The sequence below is a fragment of the Cydia pomonella genome, chromosome 19 (assembly GCF_033807575.1).
Source record: "Cydia pomonella isolate Wapato2018A chromosome 19, ilCydPomo1, whole genome shotgun sequence".
In the NCBI taxonomy this organism is placed as follows: Eukaryota; Metazoa; Arthropoda; class Insecta; order Lepidoptera; family Tortricidae; genus Cydia; species Cydia pomonella.
In genome coordinates, this window is record NC_084721.1 from 3,930,891 (window position 1) to 3,948,082 (window position 17,192).

The 17,192-nt window shown below is 39.8% G+C and overlaps 1 protein-coding gene across 1 annotated transcript in view; it reads left to right on the forward strand.

Moving 5' to 3' along the window:
• LOC133528623 (alpha-mannosidase 2) overlaps window positions 1-12,940 on the forward strand; it is a 32,337-nt gene extending 19,397 nt beyond the window's left edge. The window contains exons 11-22 of the mRNA XM_061866070.1: window positions 783-861; window positions 1,128-1,222; window positions 2,135-2,399; window positions 3,489-3,661; window positions 4,571-4,789; window positions 5,692-5,869; window positions 6,470-6,628; window positions 7,834-7,986; window positions 9,658-9,780; window positions 10,162-10,356; window positions 11,297-11,410; window positions 12,377-12,940. Coding sequence (XP_061722054.1) covers window positions 783-861; window positions 1,128-1,222; window positions 2,135-2,399; window positions 3,489-3,661; window positions 4,571-4,789; window positions 5,692-5,869; window positions 6,470-6,628; window positions 7,834-7,986; window positions 9,658-9,780; window positions 10,162-10,356; window positions 11,297-11,410; window positions 12,377-12,535 — 1,912 coding nt within the window. The 3' untranslated portion in view covers window positions 12,536-12,940. The remainder of the gene's footprint in view (window positions 1-782; window positions 862-1,127; window positions 1,223-2,134; window positions 2,400-3,488; window positions 3,662-4,570; window positions 4,790-5,691; window positions 5,870-6,469; window positions 6,629-7,833; window positions 7,987-9,657; window positions 9,781-10,161; window positions 10,357-11,296; window positions 11,411-12,376) is intronic.
• The last annotated feature ends 4,252 nt before the right edge of the window (window positions 12,941-17,192 follow it).

Below are 17,192 nucleotides of genomic sequence, written 5' to 3' on the forward strand. Positions count from 1 at the left end.
CACAGTCCTTGGTGAGTACTTCCACAGGCCGGCCGGAGCGAGGTTCGTCGTCAATGGACTCCCGCCCTAAACGAAACTGCTTACTCCATTCTTTTACCGTGGAAAATGACGGAGAAGTATCCCTGTACACGGCATCTAACCTTTTTTTTATATCGGTCGGACTGACCCCTTCCTTTGTCAGGAATTTGATCACGGAGCGATATTCCAATTTGAACATTTCGAAAATTCTTCGACTTACTATCGTTAAAACGCCGTGAAATCAAAACAACAACCAACAGAAATCCCAAAACCATACACGAAAAAGCAGAATAAATGACAATCGCGATGACATATTTTTTATTTTTTTTTAAGCCGCCAAATTTCTCCAGCCAGAAATTTTTGGACCGCACCTCGTACTTCCGGCTATTTCCGGGTACCGCCCGCAGTTCTTCTGTTCATTCTTTATTTGTGCGTGGTAGCGTCCACAATGTTGTCTTGTGCCGAAATATTCGGCACAAGACAACATTGCTTTTTTAATATCGATCTTCGTTTCGTATTATGGTGTTAGCTGTGAAATTACATTTAATTCATGTGCAATATAAAATATATTTGTCATTAAAATCGTTGTGCAGATGCGGATGTGTGTTGTCGTGTCATTTTAGTTGGTGTAGAGCTCAGAAAACGCAAATTAGTTGTTTTTAATTGGTTTATCATATTAGTTTGGATTGATGTTCATTGCATAGAATGTAAAAAAGAATTTTACATTTTGAAAAACACCAAAATATATATTTATGGTTTCACAGGGCAGCTGACATAATAACGTCTCAAGCGATATCATCCAATTCAGTCACCTATATCATGTCGCTGACTTTAAGAGACAAGGTAATCTTAAGGTCTGTGCACACCGGCTGCGTGTGCGTAGAGGTGGACGTGCGCGTTGTAATATACAGATCCTTATGAGCGACGGCACACAGCTTGCGTGACCAGTGCGTGCTCGGCTACGCACATTCAGCCGGGGTGCTCTGCCCTTTAAACTGATTCAAATATAATTAAAACTCGTTGTACGCTAAGTTTCTTGCCCAGTGAGAGTGAGAAGTGAGAGTTGAAGTTATAAGAACACTGACTATAAGTATTAGTGAATGTCCCAGGTGGAGTCGGCGCGGCGCGCGCTGGCGCTGTTCCAGCACCACGACGGCGTCACCGGCACCTCCAGGGACGACGTGCGCGCCGATTATGCCGCCAAGTTAGTAACCTGCACATATCCCTTTTCTTGGCAAATCTTACAGAACACAATTTTATAGGTACCCTATTTTATGTATATTTTTCTCGTAGATAATTCTTTTCGCTTTATTAGGCGCCAACGAGGCTTGAATTCATATTTTTTTGAATGCCAAAAATAGTTGTCAACAATATCCTACCGACTGCGCCATATAGCCTTGGATCAAGTGGCTTGACAGATCAGCTAATACGTTCATTGTTTCCTTATATACTGATACTGACAGCGTTTAGTTACGTATAGTTCGTGTGTAAATCTCACCTTTAATAACATGACAATACGAATCAACGCGCGCGTCTACTCGAACGACATGATCTATATTCGTATCTCTTAACCCTGAGAGCCAAGAAAGAAACTTTTAGTATTCGTTTTATATGTACTCAATGTTTTCTTAATATCACATAGCGAGACAATAAACGAACCTTAATGTAGCTTCTTAGCATTATTTTATTTCACATTTCTGTTCACTTCCTCTTAGTTAATCCAACTTTGATATCAAGATTAAGCTTTCTCGCTTCTTACGTATATTTCACTTCCACCCTGCGAGCATATTAGAGCTCTGACACCCCACTCTGGACGGCCAATAAAGGCAAACCAAAGGTGAGAGCCCTGTGGCCCCTGCTCAGTTCAATGAAGGCAAGCCGGGGAGAGGGTCTGACCGACTCTCGGGGGTATGGGACCCAAGGGACGTCACTTCCCATTCGGTTCGCCACAAGCTGCCCTGTTGTGGTACCCCCATTAGTACAGAGGGCCTTAGTATAATGTCGCCATACGCTCCTGTCTTATGACTCTCGCTCCGCGTCCCTCTAATGATATTATCACTTTAACTAGCAACATTATTCAACAAACAGATTATCACAAAACTTACCCTTTTTTCAGAATGCTCACAGCCATCAAACACAGCCAATCCGCCATCCAGCAAGCGGCCTACTTCCTCCTGAAACAGCCCGATATCCTCGACCAGACTCAAGAAGACGTGTTCTTCGACGTGGACGATATCTGGCGGCAGAAGGACGAGATTCCATCAAGGATTACTATGACTTTGGACCCGCTATCGTCTTCGAGGCGGGTGCTGTTGTATAACTCGCTGACGTTCAGACGGCAGCAGATATTGACTCTGTTCGTCTCGACGCCGCATGTCGAGGTATGTTGTCCTTATTTTATGTCCCGCGCACTAAAATAACAGTTCCATTGCCTCATTTGTCAATCCAATCGGTCATTTTATTACAAAATTAGTACAAGAGCAGGATGATTGGGTTACCTTGTACATATCAGTGCAACACATTTGATCAAACCTGGACATTAACTGAGGCTCAGAAATCACGGCTCAAGGTTCGCCATAGGGCAATGGAGCGGAGTATCCTGGGCGTCCGAAGATATGACAGGGTGAGGAACACAGAGGTTCACGAGTCGTCGATGTTGGGATGAAGACCGCCAGGCTAAAGTGGGACTGGGCTGGATATGTCTGCCGGATGAATGATGACAGATGGGCCATAATAGCCACTAGCTGGCATTTCCAGAGTAGTGGCAGAGGCAGACCGTTTCAGCGGGATTGGCGGGATCTTGCTTAGCACAGGGAGGATTGGAAAGAAAGTCCCAGCTTTGGGACACACAAACGGGCAAAAAAAAAAGTTAACCAAGAAGAATTAACAATAATTAAAACTGTAAAATATAAATAAACAGTAGACAGTTATCTGAAACTAAAGTACGAGTAGTGTGGAATAAGATTTGAGTCTTTGGAGTCCTCAACACAAGGATTCGACTTAGTTTTTTAAGATTTAGGAATTCTTCCAAAAGGAGATTCAACATTTATGCATTACGTTATACGTTAACCTACAAATAGTTTTTTAAGCAATCGTGATATTATAGTACCGTGTGTAGGCAACGAAGCTTGCTGAGTGAGTGTAGTGAAGGTACGAGATTGAAAAGTTTGATTATATCTCTATTGTATACAATACTTTTTTCTATGAGTCACACTTTTTTTTTTTTTAACTATAAAACTTAAATAATGAATAAACGCGCGAAGTCCCCCCGTTTCCCGTTTAGTATTTTCTATGGGAGCGCAGCGGCACGTGATTGGTCAATTTTTTATAGTTAACTACAGCGTATCGAAAATAATCTTATAGTTGAGTTAGGAGCCCATACATGTAAAGTACGCAATTATAATTTGGTATATGAAATCATAATTCAACCATTACAGTCGACAAGTAGAAAAAATACCATTTCATTGCAGGTATTCGATCCAGAAGGCAAACCAATAATGTCCCAAGTGTCACCCGTGGTATCAGGGGAAAAGCGGCTAGCATTCGCCGCGAACAAGTTCCAACTGTCTTTCCCCGTCACGGTAGAGCCGCTGGCCATCACGACGTACACCGTGTCACTACGGGACACCACTAGCATTAACAAGTAAGTGTTGATGAAGTGGAGCTTCGAAGCATGTTACGCAAAATTAACTCCCAATCCACACAGTATACGGTACTTATTTGTATGAAATTTTAAAATTTTCTAAACCGTCGCTAAAAGTAAAAAATGTGACGAATATACTTTTTTCATCGCGCAACAACCATACCTCGTAAATTGTGTGAACCTGTAAATATATTTTAAATACTTACCACTTTTACACATATATGTACCACTTTTTATGCAAAATAAAGACATTGAATTGCCAGTTTAAAGAAAAGTACAGTCAGCAATAAAAGCTTATACCATTAATGTTTTTTTTTTTTTGCCAAAAACTTATTGATGGTATTAAATTAACCAACAATTTCATTTATTACTTGATAGTTACATTTTACAAGCCTTTTCCATAATACGCCATCTAATAACCATGCTAATAGTACATGATACAACACCTCTTCTAACAAACTGCTTCCCTTTCGTCTCAATAGTGAGTATATGCATTGATCTACCGCCAGAGAGCAGCACTAGCCCATATTGTAAACCATAGAGTAACTTAATTATACATGCTATGCATTAAAATAGTTTTTTCAGAAGTTTTCACTATGCCATTGATGCATCACATTGTTTACCGAGGCTTACTGCGAAACCCGAAAAACTAAATTTCGTTATCTGCATTCGAATATGCAAGAGTAATAGAGAAGCAGAGGACGAAAGTTCGATTTTCCTGTTTCGTGGGGGGCCCTCAGTGTGTGCTAGTGCCGTCCCCTACGCAAAGTTTTGCGTAATATCCCCTATTCCTATGTCCCTGGTTGATGGGACAGAATAATAATAAGAAATAGTTGATCAAGCCTGTGTGTACGTGCTCTTGAACACCAAAATTCAATTTAAAAATTTTACTTACATCGTAATTTCCAGATACACCGCATTCTCCCGCGTGCGCGTGTACAACGCAGACTACTGGAACATTGACCTGCCAAAGATGTTCGCCATCGACCAACCTACCGCGCGTCTCAGCGAAGACGTCGCGTTCCAAGCAGGCAATGGGACGAGGGTGGTCGCCACCATGAAAGGCTTGATAAAGGCTCTAGTGACGCCTAATGGGGAAACTATGCCTGTTCATATGGACTTTGTACAGTAAGTACCATGCTACTTATTACCGTCTATACAGCAACCCACCGCGAGTCTTATCGAAAACGTCGCGTTCCAAGCAGGCAACGGGACGAGAGTAGTCGCCAATATAAATAATAATAATAATAATAAATAAATATATATTATAGGAGAATATTACACAAATTGACTAAGTCCCACAGTAAGCTCAATAATGCTTGTGTTGAGGGTACTTAGACAACGATATATATAATATATAAATACTTAAATACATAGCTTACCAGGATTTGAACCCGGGACCATCGGGCCACTAGGCCAGACCGGTCGTCGAGTAATATGAATGGCTTGATTATGATTAAGGATTTAATGACTATCCCGGCCATAAGGACTTTGGAGTAAGTAAATAGGATACACAAAATACCCACCTACTACTACTTATAGGCTCAGCAAAGTCGCGATTCCAGCTGGCAATGTGAACTGTCTGCCAAAAAGTATTTTTTCACAGTTTAATCACAGCAAATATGTAACAATTATAAATCATATACGATAATTTACATTATTTTGCTTTCATCACTAATATAAACTAATTTTCTAAAAACGTTTTTCAATAATTTTCATTAAAAAGACATGTCAAGATTGTTCAAATGCTGAAAAAACGAACTATAGTGGAAAGACCATACACATATGTTTCATAGAAGATGCATGGAGCCAAGAGGTTTTTTTTAGTAAAATTTCGAGGAATAAATAAATAAATAATAATAATAAATAAATATTATAGGACATTATTTCATAAAAAAAAAAAAAAAATATTAGGAATAAGAGAGAAAAATAACCAAATATATATTTATTATATAATACATAAAAAGCTTTTTTTAACAGTCGATTTAGATAAAATAGCTTGAATAAATACAAAAATCCTTTTCTTACAGATACGACTCCATGCAAGCACCCGACAACAACAGCGGAGCCTATCTTTTCATTCCATCAAAGCCAGGAACCGTGTTCCGTACGGACGCCTTCCCTGAACTGGTCATCACAGAGGGACCCTTCAAAGCCGCGCTGTACACCGGCCTGAATGGCGCTAACTCTGCTGAGATCGTGTTGGCGGTAAGTTCAGACTAATACGATTCTAAGTATCGAGTACACTCAACCATATCGGCCCCAGGTCCGTACGGACGCCTTCCCTGAACTGGTTATCACAGAAGGACCCTTCAAACCCGCGCTGTACACCGGCCTGAATGGCGTTAACTCTGCTGAGATAGTGTTGGCGGTAAGTTCAGACTAATACGATTCTAAGCATCGAGTATACTCCACCATATCGGCCCCCGGTCCGTACGGACGCCTTCCCCTGAACTGGTTATCACAGAAGGACCCTTCAAAGCCGCGCTGTACACCGGCCTGAATGGCACTAACTCTGCTGAGATCGTGTTGGCGGTAAGTTCCCACTAATACGACTCTATGCAAGAGCAAGACAACAAAAGTGGGGCCAATTACTTCACTCCTACGAAACCAGGGGCTGTGTTCCGTACGGACGCTTTCTCTGAACTGGTCATTACGGAAGGACCCTTCAAAAAAATGTCTTAGATTTCGGTCTGGGCTATCAAAATCGCTGCCAACTTAGCTTAGTCTACTCTAAAACATTTTACATTAAATACTTTAATAAAAGATATCCCTGTCTATGTTTTTGATTAATTTATTTGTCATCAGATATCCGTGTTCGACAACCCGTCACTTCCGCAGACGGAAGTGGAGATCTCCAACACGTTCCTGATAGATCCGCAGGTCAACGACCTCGAGCTGGCCATGCGATTCTCGACCTCCATCAAGAATAAGGATACGTTCTATACTGACCTTAATGGCATGCAGGTTTGCCCTAAGAATTTACTTTTCTAATTAAAGTTCTCAAAGGAACAATACTGTTCAGTCAGGAGATGACCGAATGAAATGGTCTTATGGAACTTTCAATAGGAGCAGCAGAGAAAGCGTTAGTTTTTGTCATATTCTCACTTTTCATATCTGCCTACTTCTGTCCCTCGCGGGCGCATACAGGGTGTAATCGTTAAATGTTATATCAAAAACTTTAAACTGACATCGAAAAAACGTTACTAAATAAGTAAAATTACGTCAATTACTTTATTCTTAAATGAAGATAGAAATATCTAAAATATTAAATTTAACCATTCCACACATTTCCACACATTTAGTACGATGTGGTTTAACTTGTCTGTTATAAGAGGGAAATGTGATGAATCGTTTTCATAATTATTTTCATAAAGATTTTTTGTTATTGGCTAAAGTAAACCAAGATCTGAATCACCATTATATATATACGGATAACGGTTAAATTTCTAGGAATTTTGTATTAAAGCCTCAACGCACGTCATACTAAATGTATGGGACCGTTTAAACATTATACTTTTGATATTTCTAATTACATTTAAAAGTTATTAATGTGATTTTTATTTTAGTAACATACTTTAGATATTAAATGAACGTTTTTGGATATCTTTTATATTTATTATTTATTTAAACTTTATTGCACAATAAAAATAAGTACAAATGGCGGACTTAATACCTTAAGGCATTCTCTACCAGTCAACCATATGTTGGTGCGTTAATGTGGGTGCAGGGAGAAAAATAATTCAAAAGAAATGACAACTATAAAAGTAATTAAAAAAAAACTATTTCCAATTTTGGACATTAATAACATATTTACAGAATAATCGCCTGTAAACACTTAATCAATACTCCCTGTATATGTGGCAAATCTATAGCATCTATAGTATACTTGCTCTGAGTCAAATAAATATAGTATCATCCACAGAAGCACGCCCAACCCATGTTTTTCCGTACGATGTGCAGCAAGAATTTGTCACGAAAGGACTGGTCGGTCTGCGCTGTGGTTTTCTTTAATACAGTATCAAAGGTCAACAATAATTTTGAATCCACATTTACTGCGTAATTTATTAACAGTTGTGTTCCTTCTTATTTTTTACAGGATTTTTTTTCTATGTAGATTAGAATGAATGTAAGGTGTCTAATCGCTGACCGTATATTTATTTACGTCCCAGATGATAAAACGTCGCTATTTCGAGAAGCTGCCCCTCCAAGCGAACTTCTACCCGCTGCCGGCCGCAACGTACATCGAGGACTCTGACGCGCGCCTCACGCTGCTCACCTCGACGCCGCTCGGCATGGCGGCGCTGCAACCTGGACAGCTCGAGGTAAAATATTTGTATACCAGGAAGGTGGCAAATAAGCGTAGTGCCAGTCTGGATGAAGCGGACACTGCTGAACAATGACGCTTAGAATTCTAGCAGCCTCAAGCGCCGATCCGAAATACATAAGGGTTCGCTGTGTTGATAGGACGGATAAATGAAGACCCGCACACCGCCAGCACAGAACAGTCTCGGGGTTGAATTAGATTTTGTTAATCTCTAAGATTTTAGAACCGCCTTTATGATACTACGTCGGGAGCAAACAAGCATACGGCCCGCCTGATGGTACGCAGTCTCCGTAGCCTCCAGAGGAGTTACATGCGCGTTTCCGACCTTGACACTCCGCACCCTCGTTGATCTATGGCAACCCTACTCGCCGCCAGGAACACAACACTATGAGTAGAATCTAGTGTTATTTGGCTGCGGTTTTCTGTACTTCCCCAGTTAGGCTCAGTTCTAGATCTGGAATGACATCCGCTGTGCTGCGCCCTACCACACAAAGCGAGATGACATTCACATTGCCCACACATCGTCTTCTTCTGAACGTAGTTTAAGGACATAGCCGGATCCATGCTGCTTGATTTTCTTCAATATGTGTATGGAATTAAAATAGTGTATGTGAAGGATTTCAGTTCTCGAATCAATGTGTAGTATTTAGCAATCATCGAAATGTAATTAACCGAATAGGAAACCTGTTTTCAAGGCAGGTGGCATGTTTTTTTAAAGTCAATTTATTTTTCTTTAATTTCATGTGTTAGCTGTGCTCGAGATTTAAAAAAGATTCAAGTAGAAGTGGCGATTTGCGTTCTAAACAAACATACAGCTACAGAATGATCGATGCTGTTCAGGTTTTTATTATTTACTAATTGAGTTTGTTTTAGTGGTTGTTTGTATGTATTTGTGTATTTAGATTACGATATTTTTTTGCAAATATAATATACACGTTAGATATGATGGATAGGCCAAAATGTTAAATAGAAAAAAAAACAATAGTGGCATACAAAGTTGTAGCAGTATTTAGGTTTAATTCGATTTTTTTAATTGTAGTTTAGTTTAGAAAATGGCAGAAATCTTAATATTTACTTAAAAACAGGGACCCACACCTTCCCAGAAAAAAGTCTTTTAAATGGCTGTGTCGTTTATCGAATAGCTCCAACGATTGGCTTTCCCCTAAAATCGCTAACCCGTTCATTAGACTTTGCTCTAGGAAGGGGTTTCCCTTTCAGAAACGCCGCTAAAATGAAAGGGTATCCCCTTCCCAATTAAAAAAAATATGACACCTGTGCTGTCAACGCGCTAGACAGAGACTTTAAATATAACTAAGCAATATTTCATTCTATTTTTACGACGAGAAAGTTGAAAATGGCATAAGCGTTATAATTTATCTTCTATACCCCTTAAAGAGGTTAGCGCAAAGGAACGGGTATCAGCTTACCCGTATTATGAAGCGCTTAAAAAGTCAAATGAAAGGGTTTTAGTTAGCAACAGCTTTCGTAAGCAAAACCTTATGCAAAACCCCTTTCAAAACCCTCGAAGGGGATACCGGACCGGTCCCTGCTTATGAAATTGTCGGCTGTCAATTTTTAGTTTAGTTGTATTCTTCCTAGCGTTTAATGGATCATTTGAAAAGTTTTTTTATGGTAAAAAGTTGATTAATCTCTTCTCTTCTTTGTCCAGGTTATGCAAGACCGACGCCTAAGTAAAGACGACAACCGCGGAGTGAACCAGGGTGTACTCGATAACGTGCGAACAAGGCATACCTTCCGCCTCATATATGAGAAGGCCAACACGCCGTGCCAGGTAAATTGAAATATTTATTGCAGACTTTTATAAATTTAGGTAGGTTTGATACATTACTTTCATATAAAGTGATATTTAAATTATGGTTAGTTATTACAAAATGACCCAAAATAAAACAAGAACAAAAACTACTTAAATTATATATACATACAGAGTTTGAAGTCAAATGACAATAATAATAGAGATCAACGAACGAATCTTAAACTATTGTATTATTTTTGGTAGATATATTCTTATATTTGTAGGCTGCCTGCCCTAATATATCTGAGGTGTCCAGAAGTGAAAATGTTTCGATTGATATGACATATCGTAAGCGACTATAGATACATTTTTTGAGCAGATTTTTCCAAAATTTTGTTTACATACGGTTTTTTTTTTCAGCAAAAGCATTCCCCAGACCATCCCAGCGGTCAGCTGACCCTCGGCGCCCACATATCGTCGCAGAGCCTCCTGCACCCGCTGGTGGCCATGCAGTACTCCGCGCGGACCGGAGTAGCCCTGCCCGCCTACAGGCGCGCGCGGTCCAGCGCAGCCGATGTGGTGCTGGCCGAGTTCAGTGCGCATGTCTCGGCCAAGGTCAGTACACACAGACAGACGGTCCCCCGACCACAGCGGGCAGACCCTCGGCGCCCACACATCATCGCAGACCCTCCTGCATCCGCTAGTGGTGTATATGTCGCTACAATACGCGCATAGCGTTGTCTCCCTCAAACATCGGTGCGACGTGCGAATCGCATCCAATGTGATAACCGTCTTACACAAGTTGCTATACTCGTGTTAACTTATGACTTTACAACATACTGACAAATGACTTCATTAACCAAAAAGAGATGAACTTCTTAGTTTAACTCCTCTTTCGGTATCACACTTTGTACGCGTTATCCGTTTTATGTATACGTTCATTACCCAAACCACAGAATAAATAATAGTACTACGTGCAGAAGGTTCACTCTCTAATAAAACGCTTCTATTAAGACACAGAACTGGTACGCGGCAAGCACTGCTAGTCACCAGAACTGGTACGCGGCAACCACTGCTAGTCACCAGAACTGGTGCGTGGCAACCACTGCCAGTTACCAGAACTGGTGCGCGGCAACCACTGCCAGTCCCCAGTACTGGTGCGCGGCAACGACTGCTAGTCACCAGAACTAGTGCGCGGCAACCACTGCTAGTCACCAGAACTGGTGCGCGGCAACCACTGCCAGTCACCAGAACTGGTGCGCGGCAACCACTGCTAGTCACCAGAACTGGTGCGCGGCAACCACTGCCAGTCACCAGAACTGGTGCGCGGCAACCACTGCTAGTCACCAGAACTGGTGCGCGGCAACCACTGCTAGTCACCAGAACTGGTGCGGGCCGCATGCACTTGTAGCAACGCGACGAAATCGCGGAGTAAGCCACGCCTGGCCAAACCTGATATGCACATTCGATTTCACTTACACAACTCTACTATACCTTCCCATACCATGTCACAGTCATAATAAGAACATTACTAGTTTAGATTTAATATTTTCAGAAGAAAGACGGCAACACAGTCCACGGCATGGGCATGACCTTCCAGAGGGTATACCTGGATCAGTGCTACGGGAACGCGGAGATCGCCAAGTGGTACCCGACCAGCGAAGGCATCGTAAGTTATTCGTTACAGTACAATTCCATAGAGCGTTTCCTGTGGATACTTCTACAGCAACTGCTTGCTAGAAATGTTGAATTTCGATTTTGTTAATGTGATAATTTCTGTCATGCGCAAAAGAGACCTAGAAAATAGTGGAACCTAACTGGCGATAAAGTCACATTATGTCCAGGGACCGGTCCACCCCTTCCCAGAAAAAAAGCCTTTAAATGGCTTTAGTCGTTTATCGAATAGCCCCAACGATTGGCTTTCCCTTTAAATTACTTACCCATTCATTTGACTTAGCTCGAGGAAGGGGTTTCCCTTTCAGAGATACCGCCAAAAGGAATGGGTATCGCCTTCCTAATTAAAAAAACTATGACACCTGTGCTGTCAACGCGCTAGACACCCAGTCCGCCACTTTTAATATAAATAAGCAATATTTGATTCTATTTTTACGAAGAGAAAGATGAAAATGGTATAAGCGTTATAATTTATAATCAATACCCCTTCAAGAGGTTAGCGCTGAGGAACGGGTATAAGCTTACCCGTCTTATGCCAAATGAAAGGGTTTTAGTTAGCAACGGCTTTGGTAAGCAAAGCCTTACGTAATACCCCTTCCTAAACCCTCGAAGGAGATATCGGACCGATCCTTGATTATGTCGCTATATTCAATTTACTTTGTTTGATTGTAGTATGTAGTTCAATAAATATTAATTTTGACTCCTTATATTCAATATTTAAAACAACTTTCAGTCCACGACTGGAGAAAGCGCGGCATTATATACTTCTTTTCAGTTATGACGCATGAATTATAAATTTCTAGATTCCAGGCTTGATTCCCTGGCTACGTTCGAGATTCTGTAATGTTTCGCTATGCTCTGAATCCAACATTTCTCTCGCAACCAAATATTCGACGAAATATTTCACTTTGGTTAAAACGTTGTCTACTAATGCCTCATTCACGTATGATTAATTTTCCAGATCCAACTATCAGACATGATAGACGCCGCACCGGAGCAAATCTTCTCCAGCTCCCTAACGTTCACGCACGTACGGAACCCCGTGCCCGACGGCGCGCTCACGCTCTGCCCCATGGAAATACGGTCCGTCTTCATCAACAAGACTTTGAAACATGGCTGAACCTTACCTGGACAGAAAACGCGCGAAAAGTGAGGACGGTTGGAATAAGACGCATATTAACCGTTTAGCCAAAGGAATATAATTATCTACCACCTTTTGAACCCTATCTGTTTTCGATAAGGTTCAAAATCTTTAAAAAAAACCCACGACCTCGTGCTGCTATCCAAAGGCAGGAAACACATGGAAATAGGAGTCGACCGGACAGATCCCGTCTTAATCATTTCTTTTTGTTAACTTCAAACATTTCTATATTCTGCGACAACACACCGTTACGTAGTTTACGTCGGGTCCAGCGACATCTAACGGCATGTTGGGACAACCATATTACTAAAACTACCACCATATTACAGAACTTAAAGTACGTACTCTGACTCAACGAAAACTGCGCAAACAAAGAATAGGAAGTAGTTATAATAGGAGTACATAAAATAAAAACATTTTTTTGCTAACAAATTGATATACATATTATATTTCGTGGCATCCAAATCTAACCTTTAATAACATGTAATTACGAGTCACGCTCGCGTCTTTGTGAATGACATGATCTATATGTATATTAGTTCTAAGTAAATCTAAGTAGTTTCGATTAATTCTCGTTCACCTCTTTCGCCAGAATTTAAGGACGTTTGCCGACGATCTGAAACAGAAAATTGTTGTTGCAATACAACAGGTCCTGAGTTCGAATCCCGGTAAGGACAGTTTGTGTGATGAGCACATATGTTTGTTTCTGACTCATGGGCGTTTTCATTGTATATAAGTAACTATATAATAATCTCTAATTATTGTGATTTGGGTCTCACAACGACTGATGTAAGTAAATGCGTGATTTCCTTGAAGACTAAAGTTGTGCATGTTTCAAAATAAAATGAAAACTGTCAATAAACTAGTTTTTTTGGTTTTGTAAAGACTCATGGCGTTAACGTCTGTCAAATTTTAAAACGTGCACATATTAATAATACTTAGGATACATACATACAAAATTATTCTTAATCAAATACTAGCAAGACGAGTTTCTATGTGATAGAAGTTGGCGTAGGTGAGAATGGAATATATACCTAAGTAGTGATTAAAGGTAGGGATTAATTATTTTATCCTGACGATTGTAAGAAGTCCATCAATTTGTAAATTACAGAAACAATAAGGTTTTAATTATTGTACTTTTTATATTAATTTAAGGAAGGTTTGATGAAATGAAAGTAGGGTAAACTCTATTGGGTCTCCTATTTTTTAAGGAAAGTCACCACTGCTACCTTAAAAATAGGTGAAAGGGGCCAGCCATGTGAGGGGGACGAGGACTGCCGTAATTTTTACGATTTGCAATATCCTACATTCACAGACGTATAATTACATTGCTAAATATCATCATCATATCTCAGTCGTTATATATCGTGGAATGTGAGTCTATTAATGATAATTCGTTGTACATTGCTGGTCCAGCAAGTAAATATTGACGCTAGGTGCGGTCTTTATTTCTCTTCTCTTCCAAGCCGGTCCCTCACTGCTGAGGATCGTGACCCCGCTTGCTAATTTTCCTTATGGCTCTCCACTTCTCCCTGTCGATTGCTTTGTGGAAAGCGTTGCTTAGTCCGATGTCCCGTCTTGGCCCTCTTTATTTACTTTGAAAATTTTGGGGTCTTCAATTATAGCCAATCGCACAAAGGTAAATGTCTGCTTTATTCATCCTAAGTTCCCTAAAAAAGCGACTAGAATATCATGTGCGAAAACTGATGCAACTTAAGGCGAATCGGACCACTAGCGGACGCGGATGCACGGAGTGGGCGCACGCACGCGGGTGCCATTGTAGGTAAAATCCGTTTCACGCGTCCGCAGCATTGTTTAATATATTCAGTGCCGGCGTGAGCTACGCACTACGAATTTAGTACGTAGCAAGACTATTATATAGCAAAAAGCGCCTTAAACAGTGAACCCGCCTAGCGGGTCGCTGGCTGTAAATGTGTTAATTCCTCGCTGCATTCGCCGCTACAGATGCCGATTTCAGTGTGTGCATCGCCTTGGGCATAGTGTGTTATATTATAAATTATGCATAATCATATTTGTATAATCGTTGACTTTAAACCTTGTTCCTACGAGTTAAGGTCTCTCAAATTGTCAGTTCAGTGTGTTGCTGTTAGCATACAGAAATAAGTAAGCTTAGAGTGTTCACTTTATACAACTGGTTATTAGTTATTACACGAATTAATGCGACATTAGGGCGTGATTGGGGCGCCCGTTGTAGGACTTGGTATTCCTGCTCCCCGCCCGCTCCTCCCTCACCCTCAGTCCCCGCAGTCGTGAAGCCGTCATTATGTCAAGTTTTCGGGCTAATAACCAGTTGTATGGAGTGAGCACTCTACGCTGACTTATTTCTCTATGGTATTAGTACACTTGGAAACAATAGTTTATTATAGCTTAAGTTAAGAGGTATTTTATGTCGATAATACACCGTGTTTTATTGAATTTCGTTAGCTTAAAAAAGTTAATAAAAAAAGATATCTCCGAAACTGAGTTAATAAGAATACCGGTGTCTTTGAGAAAGTTACTTAATTGAAGCTCAGGAATGCACCCTTGAAATGAACGGAAAAAGAAAACAAGGTGTATAATACATATTGAATTGCTATTGTCAGATTCTATAGATAGATATTTCAAATGCTGCAGTAAGTTTCCGCGTCTCAGAAATGTAACAGGAATTAAAGTTTCCGTCGTGGTTAACGTTTTGAGATCGTCCATGTGTAAAGTTTAGCAGTTTTGGGAATGTCGGCACATTTTAGTAGTTAAGCTGGGCGTCTATATTATCTGTGTGATGACTGTTTTTTTTAGTGTTTGCTTAATGCCCGTCATAGACGGGGAGATAATACATATGTATTAATATACCGTAAGATACCGACAGATATCTTATAGAATAGCTAAGCACCACACACGCCAACGATATCAAAATATATATCGCCGTCTGTCTAGCACCTACATTGTAAGAGACGAAAAATACCGAGCTATATATCACAAGGTATCTTAAGATGCCTTGCTATAAGATATCGTAAGATACCAAAATATATATTATAACTTCGTGTGTGGACTCTGTCAAATGGTACGTAAAATATTTTCACATCTAATGACGCCCGCGATAATTAAAAACCTAATGGCATCTAGTTTATTTGCTCCCCTGCCTGCAGAAGCTAATCTATAGGTTTAAGTTAATTTTTAATTTAAAGAAGAAACAAATTACTTCTTTTTATTCTTGTAGCATATTTTGGCGTTTTTTAATATCTTTTGCTAGCCTGTATCTCTACCTACCCTTGTATCCTGCCTGTGGAAACCTGTAAGTAATTGGCTTCTTTGATACATATCTTGTGTTACTCGTAACCTAGTATTCATTACTTTAGCTGTTGGTTTTCCGAATAAAATGAAATATATCGTAAGATGCCTTGTTATAAGATATCTTTTGGTATGGTATATATATTATCGCTCCGTCTGTGACGGGCTTTATAGGGTAGGAACATTTTATTTGTTGTAAATATATGTGTCGGGATAAATAGCGCTGTGTGCACATTTGTTGGTGCGTCATTATTAACCCCTTTCCAGGCAGCAGACCAAGCTAACTCGGCTGCGATTTTGTTAGGACAGACTGTGCAAGTGTTATTTTAAACGTCATTATTATGTGCTGTCACAATCGCTGCCGAGTTAGCCAGGTCTGACTCTAAAATAGAAGACATATTTAAAATAGTTGAGCATTTCAAGAGTAATCAGGCGAAGTTTAATCTAATTTGGACTTGATTTAGTAATACTAAGATGGATGGATAAATAGTTCTGCATGGAAAAGGGTTAAAATAAAATAGCATAAGTGGCAACTTCATCAAGGTGACGTATCGTTAAAGTTAGTTGCTTCCCGAAACCCGCGCTCATATCGATACTTCGCGCGTAGTGAACTTGCTTTTACGGTAGCTTTTTAAGGGCGTATACGGCAAAACGGGCAAAGAATTAATTGAAAAATCGCAACTATAGTATTGAAGTGTGTCTTGTAAATAATCTACATGGAAAACTTAAGAGGCTTGAATCGGTCCCATTTGTGTGTGCAATGAAAATATTTGTTTAAAAAGAGGCATATTTGACACGATTTTCTCTGATATAAATGTTAACCAATCGTGTAACGGCAATTACAGAAATTAAGAATTACCAATAATCGTAACCGCGTAATCGTGAACCTTGTCGGTACGCACGAAGGTTGATATTGGGCTGTAGCCGCGCGCGTCATATGATGTCTTTGGCGGTCAAAAGGTGAGTTTTGTAATTGCTGAGAAAAATCAAGATACCTAACGCCAAAATTTATAATGCGTCGCCTTAAGATCCCTTTTCATATATAAAGGCACATATTTGTCCATTAGGTTAGAAATATTATTTGATAACGTTGTTTTCTGATTTATTATTTTTGTATTTGACTATTATCCCACAAACATGTAAAGATGTATAAAATGTATTTATATAGTGAGAAACGATCTCAACAATCTTTAGTAATAATAAAATAAATCTACAGATGAAATGATATAAATAGCTGGATTTTAATAATCATATATCCATCCAGGTAACTTTGTTTATTTATCTTACATATATAAAATGTTGTTTTTAGTCCGCTTTCTCATATTATTGTAAAATAATCATGATACTT